The sequence below is a fragment of the Rana temporaria genome, chromosome 1, assembly GCF_905171775.1.
Source record: "Rana temporaria chromosome 1, aRanTem1.1, whole genome shotgun sequence".
Taxonomy (NCBI): domain Eukaryota; kingdom Metazoa; phylum Chordata; class Amphibia; order Anura; family Ranidae; genus Rana; species Rana temporaria.
The window spans coordinates 527,860,768-527,884,914 of NC_053489.1; the positions used below are offsets into that span (position 1 = coordinate 527,860,768).

At 42.4% G+C, this 24,147-nt stretch overlaps 1 protein-coding gene across 1 annotated transcript in view; it reads left to right on the plus strand.

The window, feature by feature from the left end:
• Positions 1-24,147, plus strand: part of TMEM131L (transmembrane 131 like) — a 146,713-nt gene that overhangs the window by 75,204 nt on the left and 47,362 nt on the right. Inside the window, exons 11-17 of the mRNA XM_040331969.1 lie at positions 3,372-3,477; positions 5,032-5,137; positions 10,378-10,531; positions 14,012-14,185; positions 16,516-16,585; positions 21,833-21,953; positions 22,600-22,720. Of these exons, the coding sequence (XP_040187903.1) occupies positions 3,372-3,477; positions 5,032-5,137; positions 10,378-10,531; positions 14,012-14,185; positions 16,516-16,585; positions 21,833-21,953; positions 22,600-22,720 (852 nt within the window). The remainder of the gene's footprint in view (positions 1-3,371; positions 3,478-5,031; positions 5,138-10,377; positions 10,532-14,011; positions 14,186-16,515; positions 16,586-21,832; positions 21,954-22,599; positions 22,721-24,147) is intronic.

Here is a 24,147-nt window from a genome sequence, read left to right on the forward strand (position 1 = left end):
TTTTGAGAACAAGTCCTGTTCTTCTGTATAACCCTACCCCACTCTGAGAGTCCTCTGTTTTTTGCTAGTGTCCTAAGGTCCACCACCTCTTCTCCCTTCTGAAGAAATCACTCTTAGCTTATGGTATTAATTCATCTTTGGATTCTTCAATTAACTCTTCGCTGTCTTATAATACAATAAAGAAGCAGTGCATCCAGATTGGTGCAACCTTGGTATACCATGGGAGCTGCACCCAGACTTCGCGCCATGGAAATGGCCTATAAAATTGCTTTGGGCACTAGATCCTGCATAGCGTATGGGTAATTAAAGTGTATGTATAGCCATACGTTTTATTTAATTTTTTTCTTTTAGCTCTGGATACAAAACTTTTTGGGGGATTGAGAAGCAAGGGTAGAGCTTCAAGGACTCACTCCATTTGCCAACTTGTTTGAGGGCTTTTCTGCCCACTTTTTACCACCGAAACCAGGCATTAACTAGATCTTCCCACGGTGTAAAAACACCAGTCTTTTACATTTTCTCTTTCCTACCTCCAACTTGGATCACAGATGGTTTTCCTGCCTATCATGGCAGATGGTTTTCCTGCCTATCATGGCAGATGGTTTTCCTGCCTATCATGGCAGATGGTTTTCCTGCCTATCATGGCAGATGGTTTTCCTGCCTATCATGGCAGATGGTTTTCCTGCCTATCATGGCAGATGGTTTTCCTGCCTATCATGGCAGATGGTTTTCCTGCCTATCATGGCAGATAGTTTTCCTGCCTATCATGGCAAATAGTTTTCCTGCTTATCATGGCAAATAGTTTTCCTGCCTATCATGGCAAATAGTTTTCCTGCCTATCATGGCAAATAGTTTTCCTGCCTATCATGGCAGATGGTTTTCCTGCCTATCATGGCAGATGGTTTTCCTGCCTATCATGGCAAATAGTTTTTCTGCCTATCATGGCAGATGGATTTCCTGCCTATCATGGCAAATAGTTTTCCTGCCTATCATGGCAGATGGTTTTCCTGCCTATCATGGCAAATAGTTTTCCTGCTTATCATGGCAGATGGTTTTCCTGCCTATCATGGCAGATGGTTTTCCTGCCTATCATGGCAGATGGTTTTCCTGCCTATCATGGCAGATGGTTTTCCTGCCTATCATGGCAGATGGTTTACCTGCCTATCATGGCAAATAGTTTTCCTGCCTATCATGGCAGATGGATTTCCTGCCTATCATGGCAAATAGTTTTCCTGCCTATCATGGCAAATAGTTTTCCTGCCTATCATGGCAGATGGTTTTCCTGCCTATCATGGCAGATGGTTTTCCTGCCTATCATGGCAAATAGTTTTTCTGCCTATCATGGCAGATGGATTTCCTGCCTATCATGGCAAATAGTTTTCCTGCCTATCATGGCAGATGGTTTTCCTGCCTATCATGGCAAATAGTTTTCCTGCTTATCATGGCAGATGGTTTTCCTGCCTATCATGGCAGATGGTTTTCCTGCCTATCATGGCAGATGGTTTTCCTGCCTATCATGGCAGATGGTTTTCCTGCCTATCATGGCAGATGGTTTACCTGCCTATCATGGCAAATAGTTTTCCTGCCTATCATGGCAGATGGATTTCCTGCCTATCATGGCAAATAGTTTTCCTGCCTATCATGGCAAATAGTTTTCCTGCCTATCATGGCAAATAGTTTTCCTGCCTATCATGGCAAATAGTTTTGCTAATGACTGATGTAGCAGTCCCATTGATTTTTCTTTTGAAGAAAGTCTTACCAGCCACCTGCATTTGAGAGCACTGAAGTAGTGACAGCTCTACCACTGCCTGTTTTGTTTTTGGACTTGCCATTCTGCTAGAAACAGCAGCAGGTGCAGTGTGCATCTTGTGTCCCCTACAGGCTTAAGCAGGGCTCTTCCACAATTGCTAAGGGTAACTGCAGAGAGGGGTTCCATTGAAACTTACCCCGGCAGGGCTCTGAGGCTTACATTGCAGTGTACCCAAGGATAGTGGACACCCATCGACAGCATGCCCCCACACATTGCACCACCAGCTATGCACTTTTCTAGTTGGTCAGAGATTTTGTCTCCTGATGACACATGCCTACTTGTTGCTGGGGAACATTAGTTTAAACTTGTCATAGTTATTGCAGCCCCAACCCTCAAGTTAAACAAAACTTTAACAGAAGGGGATGTAATAATTGAGAGGAATGTTTTTTTTTTTTGGCCACGAAAGTCAGCAGGTCCAATACAGGTAACGGCACTCGCCTCATGCTTCTGGACACCCATTGGCTCTTTCAGTGCAGAGCTGGCTTTCCATTCTCTGTACCTGGGGGTCACAGCTGCCAAATAATGCATTTACCAGCCCATGGCAGAATCCCAAACTGGCAGTTACTCTTTGGACACGTGGGTAAAATTCCCCCCATCTACAGAATTCTTTTTCATTTTAGCACCATCTTTTCATTTGTAGTGCCCTATTGCAGGCACAGCATCTTTCAGGGCTCATTCACACCATAAACGCTTTTTGCATGCTTTTAATACATGTTTACATGCAGTTGATGTGTTTTTTTTTCCCTTCAGTTTGTCCTTTGAGGTCACTTCTCCTCCTCCTCCCTTAATTTGGGCTTTTATGTACACTTTTATGTGGTGCAGTTGTGTGCATTTGCATATGCTTGTGCAAGTTTGCTGTGCAGAAAATGCAGCTTGCTGTACTTTTTTTTTTTTTCCCCCTACTGCACTGCAATGGTGTGAGCTATGCCTATAGGATAACTTGGATTTTGGACTGTCTATGCAGTGGGAATGCAGTTAAAAATGCATCCAATTGCATCTGGTGTGAATGGACCCTCACATTTCCAGCAACATGGTACACTGTCCCTTTTTAAGGGTTTTTCTGAAATTTAACTCTTGCAGGGACACTGCACGCATTCAAAAATGTCATGTTTTAGCTAGGATCAGCAGACAGCCAGCAGAAGAAGGAACTCCCATCATCCAACCATTCAGCTTCAACCAATTGCAAAGATTTAGTCATGGGTAGAGCTTTAAACATTTAATTAATTTGCCAAATTGTGTTTAGGGACTTTCACCTACTTCAACAAAAGAGTTCTCCAACAGGATTCCTACACAGGGGTTCTCGGCATTGCACAGGACTCTGGCTAAATTTTGCTTTATTTGTACTTCAGCCTGTCTCCGCACAAATAAGATTAACTCAGCCATCTGAATAAAAAGTTGCTCAGCTTAGCCTGTGTAGGCTCTGGGAGCACTGCGTGTGTGTCTTTCTCTTTTCGCGCTCTCACACTCTCTCTCGTGTGCTCTCTCTCTCTCTCTCTCTCTCTCTAACGTGTTGATAATGGGCAATGTACATGCACAAAATCCATACTGTGTTCTCTCTCTGCAGGATGTCCATCATTTTTTAGGTGATGCACTTTCTATCCAATTTGAGCCTGTGATGCTTTTAAGCTCTTCCATAAGTTTTACAAAAGCAGCAACCATTGTTTGCTCAGGTACTGTATCCAGTTTAATGTTTTCACTTTCAAACTGTTTCAAATATGTTTATACACTTTTCCTAGGTCGAAGTACATCAAGAAAAAGCTACATCCTGATTGGGGGTAAAGCCCCCCAAATGGGGTAACCAAGCTTTTAATGAAAGCAACACTTCCTCCCTCCATCCAGCACTATGTCAGTTATAACATCGGAGTTGGACTATTAAATTAGTGTGCTGGGAACTGTTGGCCATACTGCAAATGTCTTTTATCCAATGGAATTTTTCGTCGGAATTCTGTTCAAGCTGTCTTGCATACACACCGTCAGATCAAATTCCGACCGTCCAAAACGCGGTGACGTAAAACACTGTTATTTCTAAACACCAACGGAAAAAAGTCAGATGGGGCCCACACACGATCGGAATTTCTGATGAAAAAAGTCCATCAAACTTTTTTCATTGGAAATTCCAATTGTGTGTACGCGGCATTAGACTACACTTCTGTTCTTTGCAATCAGCCAGTGGAGGTTATAGTGTAGAACCCTGGGGCTTATGTGGGCTACACATGTCGGCATAATTGGCATTGGTTATTATTGATATGCAGGGATTTCCATGCTGATGTTTCACATAGATATTGACGTCCGGACGTATTGTACTGGGTGATGGGGCATTGTTTTTGGTATACTGTGCAATTCACGAGAATCATTTTGTTATTTAATTTAATAGTTTCTTTACTTTTTGATGCAATAAATACAAGCCTATTTTAGCCTTTCATTAGCTGCTTAAAAAACAACAGTTTTTCTTTTGTGTATTGTAACTGTTAGCCTTGCAATGCTTCGTGGAACTTATAGTTCAGCAACAGCTGGAGGGTCACAGGTGTAGCACCAGTGATATTTTAATCAATACCCCAGATCTGAAAGTAGCAGGGACTCAGTGGGCCATGCTGGCCCGGGGGGACATTTGGAGTATTTGGGTGCTCTTTATAGCTTTTACTGAAAATAACTTCCAGTGATGTAGTGCAAGGGCCTGCCTGATTGCATACAAATTAAGTTTATATGGTTTTGATAGATCTCGAGGAAGATTGTATAATGTATGGCCAGCATAAAACGTGGCACACACTACACAAACACCTTGAGGGTTGCATGAAAAAAACCTGACAGCTCCGGTCGGGAGCTGCTGTACTAACCATGCAAGGTTAGTCCAGTGATCTAGCCTGCTGAGCTGTTTTGTTCTGACGGGACGCTCCTAACAGAACACTCCAATCTGCGCCCTCTGCCATTGGCTGAGAGCGCTGATCGAGAGTCGGTCAGCTGCTGGTTTTTGGGCATACACATCTGACAGAAATCGGCCGAACAGAGCGGCATACACATGAGCAGAATGTCAGTCGTTATTTTTTGTACTGGCAAGTGTCTTCCAACATTCTGCCTGTGTGTACTGGGCTTAAATGTAGCATTTTTAATATTTGTCAGAGTATGCAATGGATTCATCGTCTGTATTTATGGGTAATTTATAAATGAATGCGTGAAATACGTTTTTTATAAGCATTTTTTTTAGCAGCTGTCTGTTTTGTTTACAGGAGCCTCACAAGAATTGGAGTTCGTCTGCTCCAAGGAAAAAAAACGGAGTGTTGTACAAGCTGCTCCCCCGCCATCCTTGTGTAGTTCTCACAACATAACAGAAGGGTATGTTTCTATTTACTCTACAGCGTGAGTCATGAGTTACTGCTTGGTCACAACACGAAGCTTCACTTCATAGCTTGGCTTCGGTACATGTCAGATTTCTGTTTAGTGATATGCTATTACTGCATTCTTGTGGCCTGCTAGTAAACCCTAAAAGGGACATGCGTGCTTGCAATTAAACAGTAGAATTTATTGTAGGTATAGAAAAGTACTACTTGTAGCATGTCTTTTTATTATGAGATTTGGGTGTTTATGTGTTTGGAAAGAAAGAATGTGGCGCACAATCGTTGATTTATTTGGGCTTGGAAGTATTAATGCACATTTGTTTCTATAGTGTTCTTCACCAGCAGTCTGAATTGTAGTATAACATTGCTGCAAGCTTGATGCTGTTTTCTGCCTTTGGACAATGGTTTTCTAATTCATCTAGTGCCCCCCCCCCCCCCCCAATCCATTTCATATTAACCCTTTCATTCAATGGTAATGAATATAGAAATGTGTATCAGCAACATGTACTTTACATTATACTTCCATATTTAATAGTTTGGCCAATGTTTATTTTGGATGTTGGGAACACAAGGAAGCACGTTACTTCATCTTAAAGTATAAACGGCTTTAAGGCTGGGTTCACACGACAGCCGTCCTACTTTGGATCCGACTTTGTCCTCCGACTTAAAGCCGACATACGTTTGACTTTCAATGAACGGGGATCCGACCTGGATCCCCGCCAATACCAGGCACTGTGTTTGGTATTTTAAATATTATATGGAAGCACAATTGGCCCAATTCCTTCAACTTTATTCCAAACCTTACAGGCTCAAATGGGGTGGTTCTGGGGGTGCAATACTGTGCTTCCATGCTCATAGATCTCTTGATGTGGACTTCCCAAAAACAATAGAAAGAGGTCCTTTGTCCTACATTATCCTATTCCCTAAACCAGCCCTCAAATAATACACTCGCCTGCTCGCATTTTGCCAGTGGATTTTGAGAGGGGGCGAGTGTGGGCTGCCTGGGAGCGGGGGGGGGCGAGCACCACCGTCGGCCCGGGTTGTTATTGCCTGTGTCCCAGCGATCGTAGGGGAAGAGAGAGGAGAGCCGCCGCTGCCTGGTTAATTAAAGTGCTGGGGAACATAACAGCTTTCATTACAATAGCTGTGTGTTTCCCCGCTATGTGGCGTCATATACAGCACCTCCCCCTTGTTCGGGCACTTTGATAGACAGATCAATGTCCCAGGATTGGACGGTAATTTGTCTATCAAAGTTCCCCGGACAAGTTGGAGGGGCTGTATATGGTGCACGGCAGGCAACACAGCTATCGTAATGAAAGCTGTTATGTTCCCCAGCGCTCTAATTAGCCAGGCAGCGGCGGCTCTCCCCAGTCTCTTCCCCCCTACGGTCGCTGGGACACAGGCTGAAACTGGGGGGGGGGGGCAAAGGCTGAAACTAGGGGGGGACACAGGCTGAAACTAGGGGGGAACACAGGCTGAAATGGGGACACATGCTGAACTGGGGACCAGGACACGGGCTGCACTGGCGGAAGATGGGCTAGCTGCATTTTTGGGTATGGATAAAGTTGTTGTTAATATTTTTATAACTTAATTCTGCATAGAAAATGTAAGTGTAATTTCATGAGATAATATATGAGGTTGTGTTTAGGGGGGGTTAGGGGCAGGGTAGGGGTTGGGCGGGGCAACTGGTGGCGAGTAACCCTTGAGGCCTGGCTAGTAGCTCAGGACTTGAAATTTTGAGCCCTGCCCTAAACCTATGGTATGCGACTCTTCTTGTAAGTCAGTTACACTTCAGTCCCCACACACCAGTGCGACAATTTGTCAATAACATTGTTTATTAAAAAGCAGAGGTAAGGCCCAAAAGGCTGGCATCTCAATGTTGTACAAGCAATTTGTTAGTATAATTGGTAAGCTTCCTCACATGATCGCTTGAGAAAGGGCCTTAGGAATGGAGATGGAAGAGGAGGACTGGAGGGACTGGTCTTTCAGAATACATAAAGGTATCATGAATGTTGCAAATTTATCGAGGCCGATTATAAAATACTTTTTCAATGGTACTTGTTTCCTGAATGCCTATCGAAGATGTATTCCCTGGTTCCTCTTCACTCTGTTTCCAGGGGGTTGGTTAGGTGGGATTGATGTACCACATATGGTGGCCTTTTTCTAAGGTCAATGTGCAAAATGAATCGGCACAATTAAGTAAATAATATAAACAGTGCTAAAGGATTCTGAAAGTAAGAAACAGCCTCCTGCTTCTGTTGACCATGCAGATATGCTGGATATACTAATATAAGGTCACAAGAAATAGAAGTCCTCCAGTGAATAAAGGATGGTGGCTATACACAGTGTAACACCCGAGAGATGTGTCGTGATCACGCAGAAAGGAATCCTCCACCACAGATAAGATGTCTCCTTACCAGCTTCACTGATCTCCTAATTGAGATCGTGACAGCATGTGGCTTGTAATCCACGCCTGGGGTCTCTCACTGCTGGATGTCAAACACTTTTTCCTTCAATGTCTCACAGATCCTCAATGTTTCTCCCAAGTTAGAGTCCCCATGTAGAAATAGGAAACACTCCGATGCCATGGATGGGGAGAGATGGCGTCTAGGCTGCTACCATCATACTGAAAATGCTGGTCTTTCACTTATTAACAATATTTTTTAGGTAACCGCATTTGCAGCGCAGCTTTTTCTATATTTTATATATAATTATTACATGTTACTGACCTGTTGTCAATTAACCTAATTAGTTGCAAAATGTTCTTCCAGCTGTCCCTTGTTAGTGCTAATTACTTTGACATGTTTTATTTGCCCTGTCCCAACTTTCTTTTTTTCTTCAAATGGTACTTTGTCTCAGTTTTAAACATTTTTATATGTTTTCTATTTTTTATTGGTATGAAAACATAGGTTTATCAATTTGAAATTTGCAGATCGCTGCATCCGGTTTTTATGTAGATTTACCATTCAAACTTTTTTTTTAGGCATTGGGTTGTATTAAGGGATTCACCTTCGGTGTTCTCTCCAACCAAGGGGACACCCTTGGTTGCTGTCAGCTAGCATCTCTCTTTTAAGGAGTCTATCGACAAAAAGAGAAAATCTTGTGCCCAAAACCCTCCTTTCTCCCTAAGGTGGTGTCAGCCTTCCACATTACTGAAGACATTGTGTTCTTTCTTGTGTTCACCTCACACACCACAAGGATATTTCTCACCATCATTTGGATGTGGCAAAGGCTGTCCGTGTCTATCTGAAAAACACCATACAAAAAACAGACATAGTTACATAGTTAGGTTGCAAAAAGGCACACGTCTAAACATTATTATCACTGTTCTGGGGGGGATAAAAGAAGAATGTGATAATACCATAACAATGATTAAAACTGGGAAGCCAAGGATGGGGGGGGGGGGGGTTCAAGTTTTTTTGGTTTGGCCTTCATGATTGGCCCTCATGAGCCTGTGCACATAATCCCGGGGGGATTTACAAAATTATCTTTCCAAACCTGTAGACTTTGGGCCAGATCCACAGACAGAGTACGCCGGCGTATCTACTGATACGCCGGCGTACTTTCAAATTACCCGCGTCGTATCTTTGGTTTGAATCCTCAAACCAAGATACGACGGCATCTGGGTTAGATCCGACAGGTATACGTCCTCGTACGCCTTTCGGATCTAAGATGCAATACTTTGGCGTCCGCTGTGTGGCGTTCACGTCGTTTTCCGCGTCGGGTATGCAAATTAGCTATTTCCGACGATCCACGCACATACGCGCGGCCGTCGCATTCTCTTACGTCGTCTCTAGTCGGCTTTTTCCGGCGTATAGTTAAAGCTGCTTTTTTGCGGCGTATAGTTAGATTTTCCATGTTAAGTATGGCCGTCGTTCCCGCTTTGAAATTTGAATTTTTTCTTTTTTTTGCGTAAGTCGTCCGTGAATCGGGATGGACGTAAGTCACGTCTAAGTTTAAAAAATGACGTCCTTGCGACGTCATTTCGCGCAATGCACGGTGGGAAATTTTGAAACTGAGCATGCGCAGTTCATTCGGCGCGGGGACGCGCTTCATTTAAATGAATCACGCCCCCCTAATCGCCGATTTGATTTCCGCCGCCAGAGATACACTACGCCGCCGTAACTTAAGGCGCAAATTCTTCCAGCCAAAAGTAAGTTACAGCGGCGTAGCGTATCTCTGATCTAATTCTATGTGGATCTGGCCCATTATCTTAGCCATGTGTGGGGAAAAGCTTTTGCAAAATCCGAGTATACCACGTCCACAGCCACCCCTCTGTCCAAGGTTTTGCTTACCTCCTCATGGAAAGAAATACGGTTTGTTGGACAACTTCTGTCTTTCATGAATCTATGTTGTCTGTTGCTTAAAAAAAAAAAAATTTCTAGAAAGAACTCGTCTATGTGGTCTTTTTATATCAAACTCTCCAGTTTTAGACATCCTTTTTTGTTCTGCTAACAGTCTTGAAAAGGACACATTGCTTCCACATCTGTAGAACAGGCATGCCAGGAAAACACCTGCCAATTGACGCTCATGGCCAATGGATCCCCCCGAAAACAAAAACCTCATTGTGTACCAGGTATAAGGCTGCCACTTCAGTTGACACATTCTCCAAGTTCTACCAGGTGGATGTCCTGGTACCTGCAGGAGCAGCTTTCGGTCTCTGGCTTCAACACATTTTTGTTTTGTTGATGCTCACCCTTCTCTGATTTTTTGCTTGGGGACATCCTAGGGTCTTTAAATATACTGCCTGTGTCCTGTACTGTTTGGTTAAAATGAAATAAAAGGCATTTTGATTTGCCTGTAAATTCCATATCTTGAAGTAAAGTACAGGACACAGACCACCATCCCCTAGAAACGGAGATCTCACTTAGTGGGTAGGGTTATAGGAGTACGCCCAAAGGAAGCGTGTCCAATCACCTGAATCCAAGGTTTAAGCATCCACCCTGACGCCCTTATTGGACTTTAATGTATGGAATTTACAGGCAAGTCAGAATTGCTTTTGTTTTTCTTTTTTTTTTTTCAGAAATTTCTTTATTTACTGTTTTACATTTTGGAAAAATAATTTGCATAGCTTAGAGATACCTTGCTAAAATAACCTTCTCTGCTTGTGAAAAGTTTCTGTTGCATTTTGAAATGTCTTTTTACCTGAGTATTCATTTTTTCCCCTAATTTTGGTATTCTTTTCTATGCCTGTTATTGTGTGACATGTTGTCTCATCAGCTGTAATTCTTTCCTCAGGTACCTTAATTTTGATACTTCAAAAATATCATTTTACATGCAGCAACTTCCGGACCCTCTTGGATCATGGTCCATGTGGCTAGAAAGTCGTCTAAACTTTCATATCCGTCTCAGTGATGTGGTTGTGCCAGAGCAAGTCAGGGGAATTTTCAAGGTATTGTGGTTTTATTTATTTTTTCCTAAATCAAATCAAAATCCCAGTCTTACTCCAGGTCACCAATTTCTTTAGCCTTGGGCTCCATGCACATTGGACACTAAAATAATGTTATAAAAAGCCAGTAGCTTCACAGGGATTCTTTCAAAGTTTTTTTTTAACGTTTTTGCAATAGCGTTTTTGAGCTTTAGGGGTTTTTTTTTTTATGGATCAATAACGCTAAAAAGCGCTGGCGACCCTTTATTAGCGTTTTTTAGTGTTTATCAGCGTTTGTCCTTTTTTGGCGTTTTTTAGGTAAAAAAAAAAAAACGGCAATTTGAACGCAATTTTCGGGCGTTCAGAAAAAACACCATAAACTCCACTGCTCATTAAAGCTGAAAAATGTCCATGTGTGCATGGACACATAGGCTAACATAGAGTGGAATTCATGGGCTTTTTAAAAAAAAATGCCCAAACTACAATAAACTGCAGTTTATCAGCTCCAGTGTGCATATAGCCTTAGGCCTTAGGTTTATTGGCGTTTTGGCTTTTTTTTTTTTTAAAGCCCATAAACTGAACTCTATGTTGGCCTATGTGCCCATGCACACCTGGGCGTTTTTTAGTGTTAATGAGCTCTGGAGTTTATTGGCTGTTTTCTGAACGGCCGAAATTTGCGCTTAGACGCTCAAAAACGCAAAACGCCGGTGCCAGCGGTTTTTTGCGTTTTTATATCCATTGAAAAAAAAAAAAGCTACACTGAAAAACGCTGATTAAAGCTATTGCAAAAACGCTAAAAAACGTTGAAAGGCTCCCTGCAAAGCTACTGGCGTTTTTTTTATAGCTTTTTTTCAGCTTCAGTGTGCACGGAGCCTTATAATTCAGTACTTGGCATAATTAACCTAAATAATGTTTGTTTATCCCTGAGAGCCAAACTGCCAGGAATCTGCCAGAATAGAAATATGGCGTGGTTCAGAGGTCACTAAAAGTCTGATAGCTTCTGTATTGTTGACTGCTTGTCTTTATGTTTACCACCTTTCTCGCTAAATACAAAATTTCCACATGCCACAATTGAATTTCTCACACGTTGTTGTACTTTTTTAGATTTGTTAGAGGTTTTGAATAAAGAATGTTATAAGGGTTATCACTTCTCATAATATATCGTGGTTGCTGAGCTTTGGTGACTTGTTTAATTAGGAGAGCAACAAAAGCAGTTATTTCAGATGATGCTGAAACAAAACTTTATGGGATTGACAAAAGATTAAATCACTCATCTCACTCGTCTTATTGAATTGAGATATTTTTTGGAAAGGTGGGCGGATGGTGTCATAAACTCTGTATCATCCAATCAGAGGAAGCATTGCAGTAATGCATAAACATATAAAGCCTCCTCTGAATGGCTGAGCAGCGCTCAACCTGACTTGTTTTTTTTTTTTTAATAGTGGAGCAGGATTTTCTAATCCCTCTGCCGAAACAGAGCGGTATACTATATGTAGCTGAGGCTGCATACAGTTTTTACAGAGCACTCAGCTGCTGCAATAGTTAGTGAAGTAAATAGTTTGGGCCAGCATGGTATACTCTAAATCAGTGGTTCTCAACCCCCTAGTGCCGTGACCCCTTGATAAAATTTCCAAAGTTGTGGGGACCCCTAACAGTTTTCGTAGTGTGGGTTGTCAGCACCCAAGGCAAGATAAGTCATTTGCACCCCTAACCCACAGACATTTAGCGCTCCCTGAGTCCCTTCCACTCGTACGGTATTAAACCCCTTATGGTACATTTTACGATGTACCACTCTTTCTCTTTGTTCTCCTTCTTTCCCTTTTTTCTCTCTTTATGCTAATTTCTTATTTTTTCCCCCCATCCCTCCCTCTAGACATCTTTCTTATTATTTTTCTCCCTTTTTCTTTGTTCGCTCCCACTCTTTTCCTCTCCATTGCATGTATTCTCTATTTTTTATGCATTCTCTTACTGCTTGGTGGGGGGGAATGGGATGAGTGACAGTGCTGGTGGGGCGTGGGATGAGTGGCAGTGTTAGGGGGAGTTCTGATCAGCCAACTTGGGTGCTCTTGATCAAGGTCATCTGTTGATCTGAGAACTTTGGTAGGGACTTTTGGCAACTATAATCACAGGTAGTGTTGCTCACTGTGACTCTGGCTTCACAGTGTCTCGGACTTTGTTGTGTCTCATAGCAGTGACACCTATGCCGTAATGAGGAGATAGGGTCTCCTCCAGCCCCTCCCACTTCACATTCCTCATTAGTCAGCTGACCTTTAGTCTCTGCCCCCCAGCCATGCAGTGACTGTGGGCTCCAAGAACAGCCCAGCTGGGCAGTCACAGGCTCTGGGGACAGCCTTTCTGGTCTGTGAAAAGACTGGTAGACCAGCGGGGGGCTTCAGGAATAGCCCAGGATTTGGTGACTCCTGGCAAATTGTCATTCGACCCCCAAGGGGGTCCCGACCCCCAGGTTGAGAACCACTGCTCTAAATGAACAAGTTAAAGTGATTTTAAACCCTCACCTTGTAAATTAACTCATTAAGTTTAAAATAGAAATGTAAGGCAAAACATTTGTGTATACATAATAGAAAAAAATAAATATATATATATATATATATATATATATATATATATATATATATATATATATATATATATATATATATACTTTTTTCTCTTGATCGAGTACCCTCTGTTGTCGGCTGCATAAGTGCTAGGAGAGGAGAAACAGCAGCACACACTAGTCTTTCCAGTGAAATGCTGTACATGGGGTGGCATGTGTTAGGACAAGTCTGATCGTTGGAAGAGAGCAGGCTGAGCTCTCGGCATAACTAGAGAACTAACAATAGTGTGCTCTCCTGCTTAGTGAGGTCAGTTTTTAACAGGGAAGCAGAGGGACTGACAGCAACACCAGGTATATCACACGAAGAAAGCAATACAAAGAGAACAGGATACTTTTGAATACAAGTACATGATACAACAGGCACTTGTCAGGTAAGTGAAATGTTGGGTTTACATATTCTTTAAGCAGAACATGGAGATTAGCTTTAAGTAACATTTGATTTGTTCTAAGAGCAATGGTGAAATGTTGAATGTGACCTGTTTTATTGCTTTTGATGCCGATCAAAGTAGAGATGAAAGCATATCTCTGTGTCCCAGAACATGGAATGCAGACTTGTCTTAATACTAATCCAGGGGGTTAGTAAATGTAAGGAGGAATGGATCGTTGCTACTCCCGACCAGCCCAAGTAAATAAAAGATAAAGAGCATCCTCAGTCTACATGTCATAGACCCTATGACAAAGCCCTGTGGACGGGGCAAAATGCATCAGGGTGTATGGTTTGAAGGAGAAATGTAGGCTGAGGCCGCTCTTTATCGTTTTTGCACTTGAGCTTGCCGAGAGTAGTGGTGAAATATTGAATGTTGATTTTTTTTATTTATTTTTTCCCAATCTGTTTCACATAATTAGACTGAAGGTTTACCTACTATTGCTTTCTTTTTCAATTGCAGATACTTAATTTCACTCACTTGTTTACTATACCTCCTGGCTGCTGGAACATATTTACATGGAAGATCCAAGCCAAAGCCAAAGACTTGCCATTGAATTTGTTGACCAACCTTATGATGGTTACCTCATTAGGTGTTACATTTCAGATTCCTGTGCTGATCCACTATGCTGGCCCTGTGAGTATTTTTCCTGTCATGAACTTCAGAAAAAGGCATAGGACTAACCGTGTGTGGGGGGTAAAATATACTTAAAGCGGAGTTCCACCCAAAAGTGGAAGATCCGCTTTAAGCACTCCTCACCCCTTTACATGCCACATTTGGCATGTAATTTTTTTTTGCAGGGTGGAGTGGGTACCTTCTTTTTAGAGGGAATTCTTGTCCCGCATCCTCCTTTCCGCTTCTTGGCCGCCTCGGCGGCAACTCCTCTCCCCCTGGGCAGCCCCTCCCTCCCTGTAATCTTCTGGGACACGTCACAGGTCACAGAAGATTGCCTGGCCAATAGCCGAGCGCAGCACAGCCGTAAGCTGTCTCGCCCAGGTGCCCACTGTTGCTATGACGGTGCCACGGAAAGGAGGGGGGAGAGGAGCGAGGCCCTGGGTGGTCGCATAGCTGGACCATGGGACAGGTGAGGTGCCTGTTTATTAAAAGTCAGCAGCTACATTTTTTTGTAGCTGCTGACTTTAATAAACTAACAAACAGGTGGAACTCCACTTTAAGCTTGTTTTCAGGCAAAGTCTGTTGTGCTCACCTTACTACTTTGTCTGTTTCCAAACTTGTTCTTAAATATAATGGTGCGCATACAGAATTTAAATAAAAATGTACTGAAAATAAAATAATTTTTACTTTTGAATAGTTCACCATCTGACCAAAAGCTGGGCCTTTAGAGTCCTTGCACAAAAACGTCTGAGTCCATTCAATGTAAATGCCAGCATCTTTCCTCTGCAGCATACAGCTTTTCATGGGCATGAATGGCTGTCCACTACAGTATGCTACAAAAGCAGGGCTGGACTGGGCACCTGTAAAGCGACTGAAAAACGCTTCCGCTGCAGTCCCAGTGTAAAAGCCTGAGTGCTTTCACACTGGGGCGCTGCCAGGGCGTTAAAAAAAGTCCTCCAAAAAAGTCCTCCAAGCAGCGTCTCTGTTTTAAAAAATGGCCCACCGAGCCATCGGCCCACCGGGAAACTTCCTGTAGTCCCTATGGCCAGTCCATCCCTGTACAAAAGTGTATTTTGATGCGCCCATACACTACACTCATGTTTATGATGGTATTACTTGGTTTCATGGGTTCATGTTTGCTATGTAATGGATATTTGAGCCTCTATCGCTCTGGATGCCACTGCACAGAATGGTGCAGAGGTCAATATTTTGTAAAACTCTAGTGAGTGATTCCCCGTGCACACTGGACATTTAGCTCTGGTGCATGAGGCTCTGGCTGCAGGCAGTGGACACAAGTGTCCCAGCCAGCCCTACTGCTACCACACAGGGACGATTGGCTGGAATGCAAGAAGTGTGTGTTCCAGGCATTTGTCTGTGGGCGCATACTGGCCTATACATTAGTTTAGAAAATGGTGGGATTATTTTTCCAGTTTGGCATATCTTTACATTTTAATGCCACATCATTAATGTGCCCAGTCAAGTTAGAAAAAAACCCACCCACAGCACTTGCTGTCGGTCTCCCAAGTTATTTGTTTCTGGCCACTAAATGGCACTCCACCTCGTGTGAGCCCAGTCTGTTGTAGACAGGCTTTCTTTGAGGGTGCACCATCATAGTGGTCTGGATTTACAGAACTGATGCACTTAGTGGCTCTAAAACAGCATTATGTAAGTGCCCTTCAGTGCTGTAGTAAAGACCATTCGCCTCAAACTTCAAGAGGAACAACTTGCAATGTCACAGCACTGGCAAAGAGACTGTTAAATCTAAAAAATGTATACAGTGTTGTGTTTTTTGAGTTGAGGGGTTTGGTGGGGGGAATTTAATGGTTTATGTAACCCTTGCCTTTTACTCGCCTGTCCTAGATATTGGCTGTGGTACTTGTCGGCTTCACCAGCCGCTTGTCAAAGTTTTCCTAGCTTGTCCACCCATTCACTCTGCACTGTACATTTATTCATTTGAGGGGTTGTGCTTTGTTCTGTGGCTCAGTACAAACCCCCCAATGAGAATGAAAAGGGAGTGCAGAGCTTATACACAGGACTGCCAATTGTTGATGCTAACAATGTGTAGAATAAATGATATACTTCTAACTTCTGCACATTAGGATAAAAAATTTGAGAAATGATTTTCAGCATTTGCAAGATTTATCTATGCAGTATTATGTAAAGAGAAAAAAAACGTTTTTAGAGTGCATCCTTGGTATATTAGTGTGAATAATGGCTGTATTTAGTGATTTAAACAGCGCCTCATTTTAAAATGGTATTCTCATTTTCACTGGAGGTCTCTTCTGTATGTTTCTAGCATTTTGCTTAAATAATTCTGTTTACATTTTGACATTTCTCAAATTCAATTTCAGTCTGAGAACCAACATCTTAAAACGTTTGCACAGTGTGGAGTTCATCCCATTATCAGGCACTTATCTTCTGGTAAATTACTTAATTTTGTACTTACTAAAAATATATATCTCTAAATAATTGCATCAGAATACTAGCTTTACCTAGTTAATACAAGCAACTGTAATGCACATTGTTGGTTTACTGTAACCATTACAAACATATTTTATTTTCAATTGTTTATAACAGAATGTAAACCCTTCCTGCTGAGTGTATGCATATATGCAGCCTCATAGAAGTTGGAAGAGGTTATCCATGTGGTTATATATACGTTTACATGTGTTCAGGTTAGGAGCGCGCCCCCAGCGAAGAGACTGGGCGAACCGCGTCAGTGACCGTATCAGGTTTTGGATTGGCGATTAGTAGGCATGAGAACTGGCTACAATCATGTGATCACTGTGACAGCCAATGACAGCGATCACATGAATGGGAAGCCTGTAAAGCAAATTATACTTTGTATCTGTGCAAGGGACATTTTGTGAGGGGGTGGGGTTTATGTAACAGTCTAATGATGTAAAATTAGTTCACATTAGCTAGATCAAGCTCTGACCATCATCGTCAGTGTTAGTATTTATTATAGTGACAGTCTCAGCTTTAGACCCCTTTCACACAGTAGCGCTTTACTACCAATTTCGCGGCGCTATTTGGCCACTAGCGGGGCGGTTTTACCCCCCCCTAGGGGCCGAGAAAGGGTTAAAAACCAAAGCAAAGCCCCTCTGCAGAGGCGCATTGCCGGCAGTATAGACATGGTGTCCCACTGATTTCAATGGGCAGGAGCGGTGGAGTAGCGGTATACACACCGCTCTTTCACCGCTCCAAAGATGCGGCTAGCAGGACTTTTTTTACCGTCCTGCTAGCGCATCGATCCAGTGTGAAAGCGGTTTAGGGTCGGTTTGCAGGTGCTATTTTTAGCGCAGTAGCGCCTGTAAACTCATTTTGCATCTGATTGTTTGCCTATAGTGCCACCATTTTTGCTAATTCATTGTTGAGGCCAGTGTCTGTGTTTTAGAATTAAAAAAAATTGTGTTTGTGTGTCTCTCAGTGTTTTATAATTAAACCAAATAGCTTCTGATTTATTTTTGCGTAGTGTTTGGTCTGTAGCTTGCCTTTATGTAAAGAAAAAAAAAAATACCATTGAAGATACATATGCCCTCCTGTGCTGGGACAATGACATTGAGTCGGTCTGGTCTGAGAAATTGTACACCGCTCAGTGGATTCCGGTGGGATTTTTCACCTCCCCCAAATAACAACATGCCTCACCAGGCATAAATATCAGTGTTACAGATTTTAGCTATGTGGATTTTCTCAAGGTATTTGTGGGTGACGACTACCTAGAGCTTATTGTAACTTAAACTAATCTTTATGCCACCTGACATTTATTTACAAAAAATACTGGGTGCACAGGAAACGCCTCACATAAGTTATGCCTTTCTATATAAGAGCCTGTCTGATGGCCTCTAGTCCATCCATGCCAAGCCATCTTTTTCAGCAGTTATTATGAGAGACTACTTTTGAAGTAGTCCTGTGCTTTTTATGTTTTAATGGTAATTTGCAGCGTCTCCCAAGCAGTGACTCCCAGAAATGACTACCTGTTCAAATTAACGGGCACTAAAAAAAATTATTTGGAACATTTTTCAGCAGTTTATTCCCCCGAAAAAAAAATCTTCATTGATGAATCCCTAATAAATAATCAAGGCCAACATGCCTGATAGGGCATAAAAATTTACAGACTGTGTGAAAGTACAAATGGGAATACAGTCTGATGAAAATAATCTATGAAGGATGGAACCGATAAGTCAGTTACCGGTTCTACCCAGATCATCTTCAAATCAATGGGAAGCTTTGGCCGCTGATTCAACCTCTTCTCCATCAATGCTACCAACTTTGTGTACATTTGCTTTACCAGAGTGCCGCTTTTTTTGGTCTCTGCATGCTGCTGTCATGGGAGCATGTGGGGGACCATGTGGTAAAACTGCAAACCGCACAGTTGCCAACAGTAGGAATTCATGGCCATCAAATTCCCAGACAGAAATGCTGTCTATTTACTGACAACAATCCACCTAGAGCAGTGATGGCGAACCTTGGCACCCCAGATGTTTTGGAACTACATTTCCCATGATGCTCGTGCACTCTGCAGTGTAGTTGAGCATCATGGGAAATGTAGTTCCAAAACATCTGGGGTGCCAAGGTTCGCCATCACTGACCTAGAGGGTACAGTGGCTGTAACAGAACAGGGGTCCGCTACACAGAAAGAAATAGCCTCCAAGTTTTAATGCATACAACAAATACATGGATAGAGTTGATCTCTGTGACCAGGTCTTGCAACCCCACCTGGTCCAGAGGAAATCAAAGGCATGCCATAAAAAGTTTGCGATATACTGTATCGTATCCAGGCAGCTCTACACAATCATCCATGTTTTATATAAATGAATAAAGGCTTACCACTGTAAGTGTTTAATGGTTTATCTGAACCCTCTGAGCAGCCTGGTCTGTTAAAGTAAATAAAAAAAACAACAGACCTACTGGGCAGATCGCTAGGTAAAAATAAGGTAAAAAAAAAAGGATACTAATGCAGACCCCCACATCTAAGAATTGGTAAGCTCCAATTTAATAAATGTTGACTATACGGCTAAGAACTGAGTGATGCATGACCACTGATTTCTCCGTTCTCAATCTGCACTGAGCAAAGAGCGGTGACTATCAGCTGTGCCCCTCTAGTGCTCATTGGTGTGCCAGACTGAAGAGGGGGAAGAAGCTGCTGGGTCAGGCTCTCAGTGGCACGCTTGTTGACTGACTGGGACAGCTGCTGGTTAGGCATCTGGGTGTTGGTTCCATTCTACATCCTGGATCAGTTCTGTTACGTCTGTCAGTGGTTTTTGTGCTCTTGTGACCCACAAGAGGCCAAAAAAGCTTTGGCTTATCTTTTAATCTTAATAACTGTTTTTTAGAATGGACATTTTTAGTTGGTATATGTTCTGATCAGTAGGCAGTGGGGAAAGACTGTTGGTTGTCATTTTCTTGTTTATAACATCTTTGAATGGCTGGTTTGTTAAAGTATATCTATGTATAAAATAACCCAATTGATCAAAAATAAATAAATAAAGTCCATAAGGTGCAGAGTGAAAAAGGTGCTCCGAGAAAAAACAATGGTGACAAATGGTGCAGAAATCTTCATCAGATCAGTGACCCATAGGACAGGATTATCCACCACCAGGACTAATGGATGGCCTCTCACCTCAACAATTCGACCTGTGGCTAGGTCGAACAGCATAAAGCATATCCTCCAAGGACTATATAGCGAACAGTATTCGTGGGCACAACTCTAAACATCCACCAGATGGAGCCAGCAAGCAATAAAGCAATTCAGTAGTCTCCCATATAACTCGTTCCATGGACCGGAAAAGGTAAAGGACAAGGACTAAGTGCTCTCCGCTTAAAAATATTTTTATTCTAAAACATAATCAAGGTAAAAAACCACTCACATTTCAATGCACTCTCAACCGAGTGCAGGGATGATGACATGTACCGGTGCTCTGCGCACGGGTCTATGCAAACAGCGTGACTACTGAATTGCTTTATTGCTTGCTGGCTCCATCTGGTGGATGTTTAGAGTTGTGCCCACGAATACTGTTCGCTATATAGTCCTTGGAGGATATGCTTTATGCTGTTTGACCTAGCCACAGGTCGAATTGTTGAGGTGAGAGGCCATCCATTAGTCCTAGTGGTGGATAATCCTGTCCTATGGGTCACTGATCTGATGAAGATTTCTGCACCATTTGTCACCATTGTTTTTTCTCGGAGCACCTTTTTCACTCTGCACCTTATGGACTTTATTTATTTTTGATCAATTGTGTTATTTTATAGATTTATGTACTTGCGCTGCACTATTTATTTATTTATTCACTTTGAGATATTTTTTTGATTGATATCTGCAGTGCTGGCTTGCAAATTAGTTTTGTTTATTTAGTTTCCAGCGCTGAATCACTTTTTTACTTTATTAAAGTATATCTATGGTCAAAACACAAAATCATATATTCATTTCCACAATGTATTTCTAGCATACTTATTCATTTGAATAAAACACAAGAGAAGAGAGCGCAAAGCCGCTCCCTAGTGTAACTCGGCTTTAATATGGCAAAGTTAAAAACACTACAATGGTCAAACTCACATTGTGTGAAGATACAGCCTAAGGATTCCACTGTGGCCGCACTAGTATAACCACATTAAGATCCCGACAGGGTAGGGGGGAGCCATGGACGTTGAACCTAGCTGCCCGGATCCTGGCAGCACATCCGAGACTATTCATCACCATGCTCTACATGCAGATCCTAATGCGCTTGACCTGAGGAAGGAGACCATGCCTCCGAAACGCATTGTCATCGCAACCGTCTGACGCCCTTACTCTTCCGCCCTGTATCCTGCTCTTGTGGGTTTTTGTGTTCTCGAAGAGCATCGCTGGCTGGACCGGACGCAAGTGCAATATGATCTGCACGTCGAATGTTGTGGTGGATAGCCTCGGATGTGCTGCCAGGATCCACGCAGCTAGGTAGAACTTCCTCGGCTTCCACTGCCCCTTCCCCTTCCACTGCCCCTGTCGGGATCTTGAGGTGGTTTAGGAGTGTGGCCCCAGTGGAATCTATCTTCACAACATGTGAGTTTGACCGTTGTAGTGTTTTTAACTTTACCATATTAAAGCCGAGTTAAACTAGGGTGGCTTTGCGCTCTTCTCTTGTGTTTTGTCTAGATGTGTTCCTGCCACCCAGAGGATCCATAGAGAGCAGCAGCACCCCTTTTGACTTGTCTAATTAACACCTATAGCCAGCTTAATTTTTTCTTTTGTGTGTTGAATGATCTTGAAGTTTGTAAAGATCCCCACACATTTACTTCCTTGACTTCCATGACTTCCATGACACACATATACACTATGCCCTATAGTAGGCACTACTGTGTCACAGAATTCACAGAGCCTGCCTTCAGAACTACGTAGTCTGTACATGAATTACTGATTGCAGGCAGCACAGTACCATTGAGTATTTAGTCTTTAGAAATCAAAAGTCAACAGAAGATCAGAAGCTACAAACAAAGCAAGGAATCCCGGAAGTTTTGGAAAGGGATGGCCAGCAGACAGACAGATGGCAGTCACATGAAAGCTTACATTGAACCGATAATTTTGCTTTTACAATGCTGTTCTAAAATGAAAGTGTGTGCTCTGACCATATCATTTCTTTAGGTTGTTTTTCCTACCCAGACAATAATTTGGGGATTTTTATTTTTTTGTAGAAGAAAGTGCGCGCTGGCATCATAGCCTCTCCCTTGGGATGTCTGCCTGGAGTATAGACTATGAGTTGGGGTCCGAGCTCTATGCAAAGTTTCAGAAGATGCAGGATGCTGATACATGCAGGTAGGAGTCACATATGTTCTGCTGGTTTAAGTTTATTTCAGTTTATAAATTAAGTTTTTGGTCCACTGATTAGTGTGCTTTGAATTTGCATGTTTATCAGTAAGTAAAGAAGATTTATAGTGACACTGAGCTCTGATTTGAAAAACGTTCCAGTATGTATTAACGCAAAAAAGAACCTTCTGTTGCGCCCGACCTCCTCCAAATCCCTTTATTTTGCTTCTGTGATCCAACTTAGTATTACAGGGTTTGTTCTCCATGGTTCCACTGTATGTAGGATTATTGCCACCCTCTTTTGCTCACTCCCAAGTTGGACTAGGGCCTATGGACTATGGGATGTGTAGTTTGCATATAGCAGTGCAAATGATCGCAACTAATCTGCACTGCTTGTTGCAAACAAACAGAAGTGACAGAGGAAATGAGAGGTTTTGGGAGCTCTCAAAGAGGATGTTGCAAGGAGGCAGAAAAACACAGTAAGAAAAGATTTCATGAGAAAAAAGGGTTACATAATGGATATGTGTATGACTGACTTATATTTGAAGAAATAAGGATAATTCAAGTGTTTTATTGTTCCTTTTAAACATTTCTAGAAGATGTTCAACAGTTAAAACTCAAGGTGATGTGTATGTATTTTTTTTGTTGTGTGCAGGAGGAAGAATGTAGAGAATGGCAGCAATACCCAACAGAAGAAAGATATTTTTCTACCCCAGTTGATTGCTGAGCCTGATCTTGTTGTGAATTTCACTGCAACTGCACTAAGTAACAACTCGGTAATTAAACTGCTCTTTTTACTATTGCTACTATCTTTTGGAGTCTACATGCCAACGTGTCTTTCGTAAAAAAAAAATGTATTCATACACCTTGAAATTTTCGACATTTTGTCATGTTACAATCAAAAACCTAAATGTATTTTATTTTATTTTATTGGGATTTTATGTGATAGACCAACACAAAGTGGCACATAATTGTGAAGTGGAAGGAAAAGGATTAAGGATGAGCTCTGGCGTGTTCGCAAACCCCACGTGCAGAGCCCTCCAGAAGCAGAAGCCTAGTGATCAAACCGCATCCTTAAGGCCAAGGAACACACCAGACAGGTTGGGGATAAAGTTGTTGAGAAGTTTAAAGTAGGGTTAAGTTGTAAAAAAATATCCCAAGCTTTGAACATCTCACGTAGAACTGTTCAGTCAATCCAAAAATGGAGAGTATGGTACAACTGCAAACCTACCAAGACATGGCCATCCACCTAAACTGACAGACAGGGCAAGGAGGGCAGCCAAGAGGCCCATGGTAACTCTGGAGGAACTGCAAAGAGATCCACAGCTCATGTGGGAGAATATTAGTCATGCACTCCACATATCTGGCCTTTATTGAAGAGTGGCAAGAAGAAAACCATTGTTGAAAGAAAGTCATAAAAAGTCCTGTTTGAAGTTCGCAAGAAGCCATGTGGGGGACACAGAAAACATGTGGAAGAAGGTGCTCTGGTCAGATGAGACCAAAATTTTAACTTTTTGATCTAAAAGCGAAACTCTGTGTGGCAGAAAACTAATACTGCACATCGCCCTGAACACACCATCCCCACCATAAAACATGGTGGTGGTGGTGGTAGCATCATCTTGTGGGGATGCTTTTCTTCAGCAGGGACAGGGAAGCTGGTCAGATTTGATGGGAAGAGGGATGGAGCCAAATACAGGCCAATCTTAGAAGAAAACTTGCAAAAGACTTGAGACTGGGGCGGAGGTTCACCTTCCAGCAGGACAACAAGCCTAAACATACAGCCAGAGCTACAGTGGAATGGTTAACAATAAAGCATATTCATGTGTTAGAATCACCCAGTCAAAGGCCAGACCCAAATCAAATTGCTGATCACAGACGCTCTCCATCCAATCTGACAGAGCTTGAGCTATTTTGCAAATAAGAATGGGCAAAAAAATCACTCTCTAGATGTGCAAAGCTGGTAGAGACATACCCAAGAATACTTGCAGCTGTAATGGCAGTGAAAGGTGGTTCTACAACGTATTAACTCAGGGGATGAATACAAATGTCCCCCCCACACTTTTCACATATTTATTTGTAAAAAAAATGAAAACCATTTTTCTTTATCGTACATCACGGGACACAGTGCGGCATATTCATTACTATGTGGGTTATATGGAGTACCTTCAGGTGATGGACACTGGCAATCTCAAACAGGAAGTGC